The sequence below is a fragment of the Oppia nitens genome, unplaced genomic scaffold (assembly GCF_028296485.1).
Source record: "Oppia nitens isolate AA-2021 unplaced genomic scaffold, nextdenovo-longstitch-racon4-pilon3 scaffold4_pilon_pilon_pilon, whole genome shotgun sequence".
Lineage (NCBI taxonomy): Eukaryota > Metazoa > Arthropoda > Arachnida > Sarcoptiformes > Oppiidae > Oppia > Oppia nitens.
In genome coordinates, this window is record NW_026533232.1 from 1,821,490 (window position 1) to 1,839,174 (window position 17,685).

Consider the following 17,685-nt stretch of genomic DNA (forward strand, 5'->3'; position numbering starts at 1 on the left):
ATTTAATTATTATTTAATTATTTAGTTATTAATTTTATTTAGATTAATAAAGTTTAGTCAAATTTAATAGTTAAGAAAAATTAATAATAATAATAATAATAATAAGTGATTAATAATTTTTAGTATATTTTTTGTTGGACTGTATTGTATACAAAGGTTTGCTATTTATTTTATTTTTTATTTTTAAGTTTATTTAATGATTATAATTAATTTAGTTAATAATAATTTGTTGTTTTGTTAATTATATTACTAATTATTGTTAATAATAATTTTTTTTAAGTTAAAATTGAAATTTTTTTTTTTTTTTATATACATATATATACTGATATATATATGATTAATATGTAATATTAATAATACATTTTTTTTTAAAAAAAAAACATTATCGCTTACTTTAATAGATAATAATAATAATAATAGTTATTATTATTATAAAATATACGGTGATATAATAATAGTAGTAGTAGTAGTAGTAGTAGTAAATAGTAAACAATTAATTATAATATTTTATAAGTAATAGTATAATAGTAATAATAATACAGTGATAGTAATAATTTAAATATTATCAAATTTTTTATAGTAGTTTTGATAATAATTTTTTTTTAATAATAAAAACAATAATTTAATTTAATTTTTGGTGTATTTTGAGTTAGTAGTAATAATAATTATTATTTTGTAATAATAATAATAAGATTATTATATTTTGGTTGTTGTTGTAGTTTTGATAATATTAATTAATATTAATATTTTTTTGTATTAATAATAATAACATTATTTTGTTGTAATAATAATATTATTATTAATTTTTTTAAGCTGTAGTGATAATAGTATTGATAATAGTTATAATGTAATAATAATATAAACATGTGTTTGTCACGTGATTTATGTTTATATATTTTTTTGACAATTAATATATATATATATATTTTAAATTAATATAGATTGTAATAATTATTGATATAATTATAATTAATGATTGCTTATATATTATATATTATAATATTAATTGTGAATATATATCAGTGATTATAATAATAATAATTTTTGTTTTTTTATATTAGTAGTAATAGTAATAATAATATATTAATAATTATTTTAATACCTTAAATATCATTTTGTTTTGTGTAATACTAATAATAGTATTGTTTTTTTTGATAATTATAATAATAATTGTTTATATATATACCCTTTTTTTTATTAGTATTAATAATACTATTTTTTTTTGTTCATATAATGATAATAATAATAATAATAAATTTTTTTAATTTAAAAATAATAATAATAACATATATTATTATTTTTAATTAGTAGTAATAATACATTTTTTTTGTTTTTTTTTTTTAATATAATAATAATATTATTATTATTTAGTTATAGTAATAATATTATTATCTTTATTATTTTTTTTTTGATAATAATAATAATTAGATTTTGTTTGTGTTAATAATAATAATAATAACAATTATTATTGTTTTATTTGGTGTGACAATAACAATAATATTAATAATAATATTATAGTAATAATAATAACAATTATTGTTATTGTTTTTTGTGATAATAATAATAATAATAATAGTAATAATAATTATTATTATTGTTTTTTTTTGTGTGAATAATAATAATAATTATTATTATTGTTATTGTTTTTTTTCTATAATAATAATACTAATTAATAATAATAATGATATTTATATTAATAATAATAATAATAATAATAGTTATTATTATTGTTTATTTTTTTTGTGTAATAATAATAATAATAATAGTTATTATTATTTTTTATTTTTTGTTGTGTAATAATAATAATAATAATAATAATAGTTATTATTATTGTTTATTTTTTGTGTAATAATAATAATAATAATAATAATAGTTATTATTATTTTTTATTTTTTTTTGTGTAATAATAATAATAATAATAATAATAATAGTTATTATTATTGTTTATTTTTTGTTGTGTAATAATAATAATAATAATAGTTATTATTATTGTTTATTTTTTGTGTAGTAATAATAATAATAATAATAATAGTTATTATTATTGTTTAATTTTTGTGTAGTAGTAATAATAATAATAATAATAATAATAGTTATTATTATTGTTTATTTTTTTGTGTAATAATAATAATAATAATAGTTATTATTATTGTTTATTTTTTTGTGTAATAATAATAATAATAATAGTTATTATTATTGTTTATTTTTTTTGTGTAATAATAATAATAATAATAGTTATTATTATTGTTTATTTTTTGTGTAATAATAATAATAATAATAATAATAGTAATAATAATAATAATAATACAAACTTCTGAGTGAAGTGTGTGTCTGTATTCTATAAGTCTGTCTGTGTCCGGTGTCCTATGAGAACATAGGATCGAATCCACACTATGCTACACATTTTTTTTTTTGAATTATTTATTCATTTTTTTTTGGTTTAGAAGTTCGTATGGAAATGCTTTCTAACATTTTCAATTTTTTTTTCTAGTACTTTGTAATATTATTATTTTGTTATATTAATAGTATAATAATTATTATGTATAATAGTATTATATAAATAATTAACAAATCTTTTAAAATATTAATCTTTTTATGTCTTCCATAGTATGGAAACGCGCCGATCGTCCCGTAAACGCAAGTGTCGTTTTCCATCACCGGCTTCTCCATCTCCAACTCTACCGGTTACTACTCCATCGATTCCTTTGCCTTCAGTTCCCGGTTGTAGTGGTATTCGCCGTAAAGACATTCGTCTATCCGAGCGGAACAAATCCCCAATAAGAAAGAGAGTGGCTTTGTCTCCTTCTTCGCCAGAACTATTGCCGGCGCCTTATAGGACAACGACCACTATTGTCGCTTCTCGTGTATCGAGTCCCGATCCAGAGGCTTCGGGTGATATCCCTGTTTTGCCACTCCGTGAGATATCGGTTTCTCTAAATCGGGTTCAGGTGCCGATTAATGAAGTTATCGCTGCATCACGACCGGGAAGGATGACGCGTTCGGTCAATCAATTGGAACAAATTTTTGGAGTTAGTTATTTATCTTTTTATTGATGATTTTTTTTAATTATTTTTATTTTCATATAATAGCGTTATGTTTCATCTGCAAGGCCAAGCTTTTTCAGGAAACGTGACGATTTGTTGCCACTTATTGATCACATGGAAGGTTTTAATATTAATAATTGCTGCCAAATTTTAGTCCGCCCATACGAGCGAGAGGAACAAGATTTCAGCTCTCCACCACCTCCAGATGCTAAAGGACAATACGCCGTTGAAAGCATTGTTGCACGTTTTATGTACCGGGGATTTGGTGTTTATTTGGTCGTTTTTTGGCTGGGGTATAAAGACCCTACTATCGAACCCATAGATAACTTGTCCGACTATGATGAATATAAACGATTTTTGAGTTCCAAATCGTTTCGGGTCGTTGGCTCATCAACTATTGGTGATATTGATGTCCAGTCAGAAGAACTAACCGGTGGTAAACACGTGGATATTTTAAACGAGTTGATGGCAGGTCTTCAAAATCTAGGCCTTTTTTCCTTCCATAACGGTTTTGATAGGTTGGTATTATCAATAGTTTTATTAATTATAATGATATATTAAATAATTGCTTTTTTTAGTAAGAAATCTTTAGATGCTTCCCGAGAATTGGAACTCGACTTTTGGGAAACTATCCGTGGGAAGTGGGCCAGTATGTCTTCTGACGTATGCATCAATCGTGTCATTCTGGGGATGTCTAATTATCACCATCAACAGTACGACAAGTTCGACACTAAATACAAGGAGTTGTTTTGTCCGCAGAAAACTAAGGCCAGAAATATGATTAAGTCGTTTATTGATACACACGTGAGGGCGGTATTTCTGGTTTTCCGTGCCATCGACATCACAAAAGCTGACCCTCTTATACATTCCGGCGTTTTTGTATCAGATCGGATCACTGATTCACAGTATAAATGTAAGATATATAGTCTGCTTTTATTTTAGTTACTAATCTATTTTCTTAATTGTTATTCCAGTTCACTACTTTGATCCGACTCCTAAAGATTATGCTTCGAAAAGATTGCCTCCAACTGTTGCATCTTTTATTAAGAGCTCCAGTGCGAAGTCCCATTATTTAGATGGGAAGTGGGTGAACCGAATATATGGCACCCAAAGTTCATCGGACGATTGCTTTCTTCGATCCCTTTCTTTTATTGCCCGTCTTTTGGATGACTTCTCTTTTATTGAATCATTTGATGTCGATATTGATAAAGACATCAAATAACATTCATTTATTTTTTATTTCAATATTTTTTTATGACTTCATTTTTATGAATATTTTTTTTTAATTAAATTTTTTTTTTAAATCATTTAAATGAAATTTTTTTTTTATGTAACCACGTTTTTGATTAAATTATTTTTTTTTGTAAATTTTTAAAAAATACGTGTTAGCGTTTAATATTTTTTTTTTGTTTTAACTATGTATATATATAATGCCTATTATTACAGGTATTACAGATAGTTCCCGCGCGTGCATTACATTTATATTTTTACTATAGGTTATTATAAGTGTATAAAATATTAAAATAATGGTTAAAACTTTGCACGTATTACAGGTAGTTCCCGCGCGTGCATTACATTTATACTTTAACTATAGGTTATAATAAGTGTATAAAATATTAAAATAATGGTTAAACCTTTGCACGTATTACAGGTCGTTCCCGCGCGTGCATTACATTTATATTTTAACTATAGGTTATAATGAGTGTATAAAATATTTAAATAATGGTTAAAACTTTGCACGTATTACAGGTAGTTCCCGCGCGTGCATTACATTTATACTTTAACTATAGGTTTTAATGAGTGTATAAAATATTTAAATAATGGTTAAAACTTTGCACGTATTACAGATAGTTCCCGCGCGTGCATTACATTTATACTTTAACTATAGGTTATAATGAGTGTATAAAATATTTAAATAATGGTTAAAACTTTGCACGTATTACAGGTAGTTCCCGCGCGTGCATTACATTTATACTTTAACTATAGGTTATAATAAGTGTATAAAATATTTAAATAATGGTTAAAACTTTGCACGTATTACAGGTAGTTCCCGCGCGTGCATTACATTTATATTCTATTAGTAATGTATAATTTATATAATCATCTTGTTTTAATTTTTTTTTTAAATTTTTGTTGTTTTATTTTTATTTTTTTTTCTAATTATTTTTTGTTATTTACATATTATCTACATAAGCATTACTAATTTGTATCGCTTTCTTGGTATGGAGGCGGGACAAAAGGATTTATTTCATCTAATACGTTCAGTTGACGATCAGAGAATACCATATTTTTTAATACCCAATTCTTTTCTTTAATAACATTTTTCAGCTTTTGTAGAACTAATGCTAATGTAAAAAATAATATTAATATAATAATGCTTAAGAAGTTCTCAATTGGATATGTAGTCCAATGTTCAATATGGTACCATGTATTTTCTTTTACTAATTCTAATCTAATAATTTTACAATTACTATCATGGGAACAAGTTAAGGGCTTATAGTCAGCTAATGATATGTTGCTAACTATTTTATCGGCAAAACCTAGGTTATTGATCAACTGATCTGCTATTTGATTATTTTTCCATTTGTAACCAATCTGGTTAATCGTATTTTTAATTATAATTAATCTGGCAGAGAGCATAGATAAAGACATTGCTGTATGTGTAGGTGATGGTACGTCTCGTTTATACTGTCTATTTGTATCATTGGATGGGGGTGAAAATAGTATTTTATCAAATACTATGATATTATCAGATTGTTTGCAAAATCTATTTAAAGGTAGAATAAATGATTCAACAAATCTACGACTACACCAGTCTTTCTCAAATTGTGTATAATTTTCTCCTAAGTCTGATTCACATGGATTTTCATAATTAATGTTTAGGATTATATTATTGTTACTAGCGGTTATTGGATAACATAAAGTTAATATTGAGGTAATTAATAATGTTTTCTTTGGTGAATAAAACTTTGTTCTTTTTAACGGTTTAATTCCAACTTGTGTTTCATTAATTTCCTCATCTTCCTCTATACTACTGAGTTGACTCATATGTACTTCATTATCTATTTTTCTATTGTTAGATATTTTGTAAAATCCTTTTACTTTATAATAATTAAAGATAATAAACGACAATAGAAATATAATGATAATATAAGAAATAATGTAATTGTAATTATGTTTGTCATCTAAAATTAAGTTTTGCTTAAGTTTTGTAGATTGAATTGATAATAATTTTGTATTTACTTCTCTAGTTAATTTATCAAACTCAAAGTTGTGAAGGTCTGGCATAATGTGAAAATTAATGCGTTGAGAAATAGACGGTTTAAGATCTATTTCGCTGTCTATTACTATTTGTTTGGCTTCATAATTATAATTTGCAATTTTAAATGAAGCTGTATTAGGTATAGCAAAAACGAAATCAGGGCAATCTATCGTTTTGTTGTATATAGTTATATTTAATGAATTACAATAAATTAAGTTATGGTCAGCTCTTGGTTTTATCTGTATGATGCTTTCTGCCCTTGTTTTGTCATAGTCGTCACATCTATCTATACTCCAGAAATGTTCAGTTATATTACCTAATCCCTGTGTGTTACAATTTTCATTCGAGGGTACTACAAATAGATTTTGCATGTTTTCTGATGTTTTTGGCATAGGTGTTACACAATCATGCGATTCATCATACATAATTTCTTGTGGTCCATTATAGACTATTTTACACATTAGGTTACTATTATTTGACTTTTCAAATAATATAAATGGGTCAGCAAACATCATTGTTGTGTTAGATTCTTTGACTTTGAGGTCAAAGATCACTGTTAGTATTCTTGATTGTTCATTAATTACACATTCTTTTGGTTCACTATATGTAAAGTCACATTTGTCTTTACATGGTAAAGTTACATTAAATATATCTAATAGTTTTGGATCAATTTTATTTTGATTCCACTGTCTTCCTATGTCTGTTAATTTCTCTTGGATAACTGCAAATCTAGAGGCAAGATTTGAGACTAGTATCATTAATGATGGGAGTCTTTCATTTACCATTTGTCTAACCGTTTCTTTAAAACTTTTAACATCATAGCCATAGAGAAGTTTTCTATTTCTCTCTGAAGTAATTCAATAACTCTATTAACTCTTTCACTATTTTGTTCAATTGTTGCCATACTTTCGACTAATCTCTCATTTGTTTCTCTAAGGTCCTCTATAGCGTTCTTATTATTTTTTGCTTGAACTATTGAATGTGCTGATACACCAATTGTAGTTGATACCGAAACTACAAAAATTGATATCAAAGCTATTGCCATTATGGCAATCCTTTTGTTACGTGGTTTAATCAATTGTTGAATTGGTATCTCATAAGGACTTTTACAAATTTTTCTCAAGGGTTTCACGAAATCATTGTATAACTGTTTTTCGCACCATTCGTGCAACTCTTTATTACCATCGGGAATAAATGATTTACGTAAAAATATGTCACAGGGGCTGTCATAGCTAGCGGTTAATAAGACCCGGTTTATTCCAGTAATTACCGGTTTTTTAGATACTCTCCAAACTAAGGGATTCATTTTTTGTAACGAGCATTGGGTAGTGCTTAAGACAAAAATGAAAAACAATGAGTATACTAACAGATCAAATATTTTCTTTGGTTTTCTTATTCTGGTCGAGCGTCTAGGTGTTGGATTGGTGATAGGGATTAAACTATTGTTGGTAGGATTCTGTGAACAATTGTCACTATTATCATTTATTTTGCTTTCAATTGTTTTCTCTGGGGTTTCGTATTCATATATTTCTGTATCGCTATCACTTTCAAACTCCGATGAAGTACTTGAACTGTCTAATATAATCTCATTGCTAGTTAATTGAGACAGTTTTTCTAATTTATTTATGAGTTCATCTCTATCTGTATATTTTCTTAGACGACTTACATGCACTACATCTGTTAATTTTCTTTTACCATCTTTTGTCTCAATTTCTACATTAACATTGTTAGGAAAAACTTTTATAATTGTAAATGGTCCATGAAAATAATGTAATAATTTAGAGGTTCTTTGCGGAATTTGGTTAGGATATAGTACAAACACTTTCTGCCCAATAGTGTATGTTTCTGCTCTATGTTTCTTATCATAATTGAGCTTATTTCTATCAGCAGCCTTTTGAATACTAGTTGCAACTTTATCATGAGTAAAACTTATTATATTTCTAATTGAATCTAAATATTGTTGTTCACTGCTATATCCTATCATCGGTTCAGAGTATCTTCTATCAGGTGGGAGTATAGGATCTCTTCCCATCATTAATTTATATGGGGTGAAACCTGTAGTTGAATTGACAGAACAATTATATGCAAAAGTGACCCAATGTAATTGGATATCCCAATCTGTATGAGTTTTGTTGACATATGCTGACAGCATTTTTGCTAAGGTTTGGTTAAAACGCTCGGTGAGCCCATTTGTTTGGGGATGATGTGCGGTAGTCGTTACATGTTTAATTGAAAGTTCATTGTATAATTTTTGACTAAATTTGGCTGTGAATTGGGTGCCTCTGTCACTCAACAATGTCTTTATGCTTCCAAAACTACAAATTAATTTTTCAATAACAAATTTTGCAGCCGATTCTTTTGTAGCTTCAGTAGTAGCCTTAGTTATAGCCCATTTAGTGTAATAGTCTGTTGCCACAATTATGTGCACATTACCTGACTCTTTTGAGATTTTGAATGGACCCAAATAATCAATACCCACAAGTTCTAATGGGGCATCTCTTATAATGGGAACCATTAAACCTGCAGTTGGGATTAATGGTCTTTTCTTTGTTTGACAATCAAGGCAGGAGTTCACATAGTCAAAAATATCGTTTTTCATGTTTGGCCAATAATATCTCGATATGAGTTTGCTTTGTGTTTTGTTAATACCTAAGTGTGCACCAGCATATATATCATCATGATATATGTAAAGTATTTCTAGAATTTTTATTATTGGTAAACATAAAACTAGTTTATATTCACCACTAAATTTAACTTTCTTGTAAAGGATGTCATTATCGATACAATACTGTCGCTGCAAATACTCAGGATTTTGTTTACATAATAGGTAATAAATTCTAGAAAAGTTATAGTCTGACTTTTGCATGTCTGCCATATCTTTTGTGTTTATGTGTGAAAAGTCAGGCAATAGTTCACTCATTGTTAATTTAAGGCAATGCTGTTCGATATTATCATCGAGAAGTTCAGGTTCGTGAACAGGATATCGAGACAATGCATCTGCTACTTTATTCAAACTACCTTTTCTGTATTCAATTATATAATCGAAACATGAAAGATGTAATGACCAACGCTCAAGTCTGGGATTGAGACTTCTTTTGTCCTTTAGCCATTTTAAACATATGCAATCTGTTACAATTTTAAATTTATGGCCTTTAAGATAAACTTCACATTTTTGTGTTGTTTTAACAATCGCTAGCATTTCTATTTCAGGTATTGAGTAATTTTTTTCATTGGCATGCAATAACCAACTCATATGACAAAATGGTTTTAGTTTATTTTCAATGACGTGATATAAGGAACCACTAATGCCTATCAATGAACCATCGGTATGCAATTCTATTGGTAATCTATGATCATAATGACAAAGTACTGGAGCGTTACACAATGCATTTTTAAGCTTATTAAAAGCATTTTCCTGTTCAGGTCCCCAATAAAATATCCGACCTTCGTCACATGTTCTTACATAAGTTTTACTTATTTTTATTTTATGTAAATCAATATTTTTGACTTTTTTTGTTAAGCGCGTTAATGGTTCAGCTATTTTAGCAAAATCTTTTATTGACCGACGATAAAAGCCAGCCAAGCCTATAAATGACCTAACGGCTCTAAGAGTTTCAGGTGTGGGAAATTGCATAAGGGACTTAACCTTACTAGGGTCAGTTTTTATACCGTCTCTTGAGACTATATACCCTAAAAATGCAATACCTAACTGACCAAAGGAACACTTTGTGGGTTTTAAGGTGATACCGGAATCCTTTAATAATTGTAAAATTTCTTTTAAATGCAACAGATGCTCATCAAATGTTTGGCTAAAGATAATTGCATCATCGAAATAAACAACAATAGTTTTACCTACTTTCTCACCATAAATTTTATGCATTGCTCGCATAAAAAATCCTGGTGCTTGCTTAAGACCAAATGGCATTCTATTGAATGTAAATAAGCCATCTTCCGTCCTGAACGCTAACATATGTTTAATATTTTCATCGACTTTAAACTGCATATAACCATTATTTTGGTCAATAATCGAAAAATATTTAGCGCTAGCAAATGATCGCAGGCAACGCTGAAGATCAGGTATAGGATATATATCATCTTCTGTTATATTGTTCAATAATCTGTAATCAATACACAAACGCTTTTCGGGTCTACCATCTACACCTATAGACTTTTTATCTACTAAAGATACTGGTGATCCATAACCACTACTGCAAGGCTCAGCTATCCCTAACTTTATCCATTCATTTATTATGGTTTTTATTATTTCATTGTTGAATGGGCTGTATTGTCTAGGTGGCTGTTTTATTGGCTTTTGCTCTAAACTTTTGAGTTTAAGTGTAAATTCTTCTATATTACATAAGCCTAATGTGTTTTTGTCAAATGCAAAAACGTTACTATAACACTCAAGTAATTCATTTAGTTTACTTTGTTGCTCTGTTGTTAGATCAGTACTTATTATATAACGTGTATTTATTCCTTTATTGTTATTTTTCAAAATCCCACGAATGGGTTTCTCGGCATAACTTGGACTATTGTTATTATACTGTTTGTCTGTAGCATACCTACAATAAGCATTACTGCAATAAATATATCTATCCATGCATTGATCTACTATTTGCTCATTGTTCTCGCAGTATTCGCATTTGACAATATCTGTTGTGGTATCAATGTCGCTGCATGAGCTATCAGTGTCATATGTGTGATATTCATCAGAGGTTTCTGTATATTCTTCTGAGGTCTCTGTATTATCACTTGAAAATGATATAACACTTTCACTTGAGTTAGACTTAATGCCAGTATCAGATTCATTATCTGACTCTTTATCTATTACAAAATAGCCAACAATTACACCATCATTGAGGTGTATATCATAACTGTTATTATTAAAAACACAAATGTTTCCCTTACTATATTTAATCATTAGTTTATCTGTTTTGATTTCGAGATTATATTTTTTTATAAATGATTTTGAGGTAATAAATTTGCAGTGAAAATAAGGCAATCTTTTTGTTTTATTGTTAGGCCTGACCTGTAGTATTTGTGGTTCATTTGCAGGTACAGTTAGAGCTTTAGCAATATGAAGCTTATTATCATGAAATTGATTTTCAGAACAATTGAGGTTTTTAATAGACTCTCTCCACATAATCTCACGTTTAGCACAATCAATGAAAATACCTGATTTTTCGGTAAAATTATTTCCTAACAACAATTGAAAGTGAAAATCATTAACAACAATTACCTTGACATTAACTACCTTAGTTAGGCCATTGATAGTGACAGTAATATTAGGATATAATTTGCCTATTGTTTTAACTTTCTTTCCATTGACGGCCCTGATATCTTCGTTACCGATTTTATACATTTTTAGACCAAAGCGCTTAATTACATTATAGTCAATTAGGGACACTTCAGCGCCAGTGTCAATTAAAGCCTCAACACTATTGTTTTCTATTTCTACTATTTTAAAGATTAACTTAAGATGTTTGGACTGGCATTGAAGATCATCATTGTATGTATCTGCGAGAGTATTTACTTGTAACTCTTCTTTTGTCGGACAGTTGCGAGCGTAATGACCTATCTTTTTGCAGAGATAACATGCGTTATCGCCTGTCAAGTTACGGGATCTACTTCTTTCCCGTGCTACATCGAACTCGACACGTTTAATTTGAGGGTTATTGGATCTGTTGGGTTCATGATCGGGTGGGGGATTCCGGCGATCATTTCTTGGAGAGTATGACAATGAACGATAATTATTGTTATTGGGATAGTAATTTCTGTTTCTATTATATGGGCTACTTTCCCGGCTATATCTTTCAACGGAATTGTTTCTATCATGCCGTCTATCATTATCTCCTTCATTTGAGAAATTTGGCTTATTATTATATATATCATTTGGGTAACCTCTTTGAAAAGGTTTATCATAATGTCTTTCTGGGGAAGATCTATCAAATGCTTTCTCATTATAACTCACTGCTGTAGTAGATCTTATATTAGATCTATTATTGAGATTATCTAGTGATGGGTTTCTAATGTGAGATGTTTGATCTCTTGATGAATAATTAATAGAATTATTTCGATTATTAAATCTATTAAAACTAGAATTACTCCCGTATCTCTCTATCTTCCTGCCGAACCTATCATAATTATAGTTTCGCTCGCGTTTCTCTCGGTATTCGGCCTCTTTGTCTAATTTAGTGAATAATTTTTCGAACTTATTATTCAAGTCACTTATCAGTTGATTATCATTTTGCTTGTTAGACATGTTTTCGAAATCCAGTCCAGCTTTGGTTAACCCTTTCTCAATGTTTGATGCATTGGTTATCAACTCATCAATTGTAGTACTATTGAATTGATATACACATCTCTTAATCTCTGGTTTAAAACCTTCACTTATGAAATCTATTTGTTCATTTTCGGGCATATCTGTCTTATATTCTAAACACTTAAGACGCTTATCGGTTATATACTGTTTCGCATCCTCGTACTCTAACTGTTTTCTCCTAATCATCCTATTCCTTAGGTCATTTTGTCTATCTGTCGGTACATGATACCTAATAAAAGCCCGGTATAAATTTATCCAATTAGTTGGAGCATTATTACCGGCCAGTTTAACATATAATTTATACCAATTCTTAGCTTTCCCGCTTAAGAATTGATTAAAATTGTTGAAACGTTTATTGTCATCCCAGCCTTTGAGATTAGTGGCATCGATGAAATCATCGATCCACTCTTGCGCTTCGCTACTTATGTTACCTTCGTAACTACTAATCCTAAAATTACCTAAAGAGGAAAGTCCACCACTTACTACTTCATTGACGACCTGTCTGAGCTCCTGAATAGAGATGCCGTTTCGATCGTCAGCCATGTTATGATGTCCTGGTCTCCTAGCTGGTGTTCCTCTTCCTCTGAATCTGGTGTTCATCAAACCAATCCGTCGACGTATTTCACTGTTCTTAGACCTTCCAAAGTGGAGTCGAACGGGAATCGCTTCTCCTTTATTGTGACAATGATCGGGTGGTACCTTCTCTTCCCACTCGACTCACTTCACTGGCAAGGCGCCTGTTCCCGAACCTTTTACCACACTCTACGGGAAGGTCTCGGTAGGACCTCCAATTGCAATAGATTTGCAATCCCGGAGCCGGCGGGTTGGGTATAGTAGATAACACACTAGTTTTTTAACAGTTAAATAAATTCACACAATATTTATAATAAACAGGTTTTATTGTATATATATATATAAAGTATAGTAAATACAGTACAGTAGTAATACAGTAGAAGACCCCGAACCTAAACTTATGTTGGCGTTTATATAGGTGGCTCAGTTAGGTAGGGCCGGTATCCCTATCCAATAGGGACTGGTGGGTGTGTATCATAATAAATATATTACAATACTACTAGTAGTAGTAGTTGTTGACAACATATTATTTTTTTAATTTATTATTATTATTATATTATTGTATTGATTTATCCAAACATTTTGTTGTTGTTATTATAACTAAAATTTTATAAAATAAATAATTAATTTAATTAAATTATGATAAAATTATTATCTAAATTAAATACTTGACACATATATACTAAATAATAGATATACTGTAAACTCATAACATTGTCAATACATTACTTTAAAAAACTTACTGTTTATATAAAGTATATGATATACTATAGTATTTAAATATTACAATATTTAATTGTAATTAAATTTTTATAGATTATATTATTATGATATTTCATACAATTATTGAGATCTTAATGATTAAACTGATATAACTGTACATAACTATAACGTTTTACAAACATATTAACAATTTAGTTATTACTATTTATTTTTGTTGCACTGGTAGTCAATAGTAGGTAATTCAATGAATAGCAAAATAACGAAAATATACCGTACAGTACATGTATGTGCATTGCATAATATATTTGTAAAAATATTACTATAGTAGTTGTTTAGATACCAGCGCGCAATTGCATTGCTAGTAGTAATAATTTATTATTATGAAAAAAATATTATAACAAATTTTATTTGCTCTGCAGGAAATTACATATTTTTCAATAAATAACTATTTAATAATAATAATACTATAATAATATAATATTTGTAAGTAAAAAAACATAAATTATTGAATAGTTTTTAATCAATTATATTTTCTATTAATATAAACATTTAAACTAATTGGATTAGCGGTAGTAAATTAATTAAATAAACATAAATAGTTGAAAAATTATATTATAAAATAAACTTAAATTAACATAATAAAATTAAATGTATATATAATATAATATACTGAATATATAAATTTATATAAATTTAAATTAAATCAAATGTTTATAATATACAATCATTTAAATTATCTATGTATATTTAAACTATGATAATAAATTATATTTTTTAATGTTTAAAAAATAGTATTTGTAATAATTATTTTTTGGTAAGTTATTTAAGGCTCATTAAAAAATTTACCAATAAAATTCGTACGATAATAATTTGTTATATAAAAAAGTAATAAAAAAAACAATACTAACACATAATAAAATTTATATACAAAACATACAGTGTAATAAAATACTTTAAAAAAAATAATATTTTTGTCAATTATTTAGTTAAACAAATAATAAATTATTTTTAAAATGTTGCATACTTAACACAATTAAAAGATAATACTAAATTAAACTTAAAAAAATTTTTCCAATAATTTTTATCACATATTATAATAATATATTCTCATACAGTAAACAGTACTGTAGTGTATATATATACCACAATCAACTCTAATAAAAGATAAACCATAAAATTATTTCATAAAATTAAATGATAATAACATCATCGAGTCTTAAAAAAACTCATTCATACATAAGTGACTGTATTGTATGTTAGGAAATACACTCACAAGTGTTGGCCGCACTCGTAGGTGTCGTCAATAGTATAGTAAGAGATGGATGACTGATCATCGATAATATCTTCGTCACTATAATATTCTGATAATATCAATGAGTGATTCCATGCAACGATCACATCGTTCAATGTTTTCACGACATCCATATCCTCAAGAAGATCATCGATTAGACACTCGACAGCAGTGGCCGACGGATGGTTACGGTTCCAGTCTTTGACCAGTGAGACCACATCGATCACTGTGAAAACAATACCGACCGCAGCCGATGCGCCTCTAAGAGCCAACTTTCCGGCAGAGGGAACGGTAGCTTTGGTGGCGCTACTGATTAGTCCACTGACACCTTGTGAACAGCAAAAAAACAAATGTTAGCTATATTTTTGAGAGAAAGAGAGAGAGAGAGAGAGAGAGAGAGAGAAAGAGAGAGAAAGAGAGAGAAAGAGAGAGAAAGAGAGAGAAAGAGAGAGAAAGAGAAAGACAAAGAGAAAGACAAAGAGAAAGAGAGAGAGAAAGAGAGAGAAAGAGAGAGAAAGAGAAAGAGAAAGAGAGAGAAAGAGAGAGAAAGAGAGAGAAAGAGAAAGAGAAAGAGAAAGAGAAAGAGAGAGAGAGAGAGAGAGATGATTTAATGGCCAATATTTATACCTTTAGTTTCGGCCGATGCGAGAGTTCCGATATTTTGGCCAACTTTACCGACAATCGCTATGTCGTCTTTGACTGTTTTGGCCGCACGCATAACACGAAACTCTTTGACATTGTTCGCCAGTTTTACCGATTTTTCGCCAATTTTATAGACATTCATCGAACCGTTGGCCAAAACCTGTACCAACTTTACAATGTTTGGTCCCATAGATTGCTGGTTATCGTCGCCGATAACTTCATGTTTTTCTTCTAGTGATTGGCCATATTTGCGACCTAAAAACTGGTCAAATGCCGCCAATTTTTTCGCTAAACGTTCGGCCGATTGGTTGCGTTCGGTGGCCACATTGACAAGGTTACGGTGAAACGCTCGTTGCCTGAAATAATCGCCCGCTTCTGTACCAATGGTAGTGACGGCACCCAATGCTGCAGTAATACCGCCGCCGAGTGAGACCAGTGCCGACAGACCGGCCGTAAACGGTGTCAAACCGACGCCGACAACAACGGCCACCGATCCTACACCGCCGACACCGGTGCCCACACTTTTGGCTATATTGCAGCGAGACTTGTGGCGGACAATTCGGTCCAATTGTTGCCGACATTCGGTAACCAATCGATCGGTGGTCAACCAAAACTCGTTGACCGCGTCGTTCAGTTCGTCTAATTCGTAGTTATTGTTACCGTCGGCGGTCGCCATCATGTCATGTATACATTCGTCGGTAAAAAAATAAAAAATTAATTAAACAAAAAAAAGTGATTATAAAAAGTGTAATAAAAAACTTTTTAAATTACATAAAATTACTTAAAATTACTTAAAATTAGTTTTAAAAATAAAATAATATTTTTGTTTTGCAAATGTTTTCTGTATTTCATTGATTAGTCATATATTTGTGTGTTTCCATAGAAACAATTATTACGCTATCAGTGCATATATGTTCAGAAAGTGCACACAATTTTGTTGAATATTAAAATAATTAAATAATTACTAATTACTAATTATTATTAATTAATTAATTAATTATAAATTAACTAAGTTATGCTATAATAATAAATCATAAAATAATAATAATTGTTGAACAAACAAAAAATTGTCTAATAATTCTATAAATTGTTTTATGATTTCTATTTTTAAAATTTTTAAATAGTTAGTGCACTTATAGTAAATCTATTGATGTAATAAAATACTGTATATTAGTGTACATGTAATTATTTATTAATAAAATTAATTATATTTTTAACATAAGCTATAGTTAGTATTTAATGTTTTATTACAATAAGCGCACAATCATACCAACACTTTCAAACCAAAACATTAAAAAATATTAATAAGCAATAGAAATGACAATAAAAAATGCCTATAAATAACTATTTATTATTTTGCGCCCAAATCATACAATAAAAAAAGTTATATTAAAAATATTTTTTATCAAATAGTTTTAAATATCTAAAAAATACATTCATTTTAATTGTAAAGTTATTTACAATTGTTTACCGAAATTGTCGGTCATATCGCTTGCTTTTCTCACTTTCGGTTAAATTAGTATTTTTGATATTTTAACGGCACTGTCGGTCACGGGTCTCATATTTAGCGGTCAAGTTTGCGGGCAAATGTGGTCACAATAGTCGGTATTTCGTATAAATTATAAATTCAATAAATTAAATATTAAATAGTTTTAATAATTAATTTGAACAAATAGTTATATAAAATTATAAAATAAAGAAAACTATTTTTATTAAAACTAGTTGTGTGTGAGTTATATTTGATAAAAAAATAAAAATTAAAAACTATTAATTATACTATTATCAAATAATTAATTAAAAAATTATTAATAAAATATATTTTTATTATAAT

General features: G+C 28.4%; 1 protein-coding gene across 1 annotated transcript; it reads right to left on the minus strand.

The window, feature by feature from the left end:
- Positions 1-14,947: 14,947 nt before the first annotated feature.
- LOC128959466 (uncharacterized) lies at positions 14,948-16,689 on the minus strand. Its single transcript, XM_054305423.1, has 2 exons — positions 15,840-16,689; positions 14,948-15,540 (listed from the first exon to the last, which is right to left on the minus strand). The coding sequence occupies exons 1-2, from the start codon at positions 16,531-16,533 to the stop codon at positions 15,191-15,193; spliced, it is 1,044 nt and encodes a 347-aa protein (XP_054161398.1). The 5' UTR covers positions 16,534-16,689; the 3' UTR covers positions 14,948-15,190.
- Between the last annotated feature and the right edge of the window lie 996 nt (positions 16,690-17,685).

Excerpts from the sequence above, each read along its gene's own strand:
- LOC128959466 (XM_054305423.1), bottom strand. The coding sequence starts at position 16,533 with ATGATGGCGACCGCCGACGGTAACAATAACTACGAATTAGACGAACTG. Across the intron at positions 15,541-15,839 it reads CGCATCGGCCGAAACTAAAG|GTGTCAGTGGACTAATCAGT; the intron begins GTATAAATATTG and ends GCTGTTCACAAG.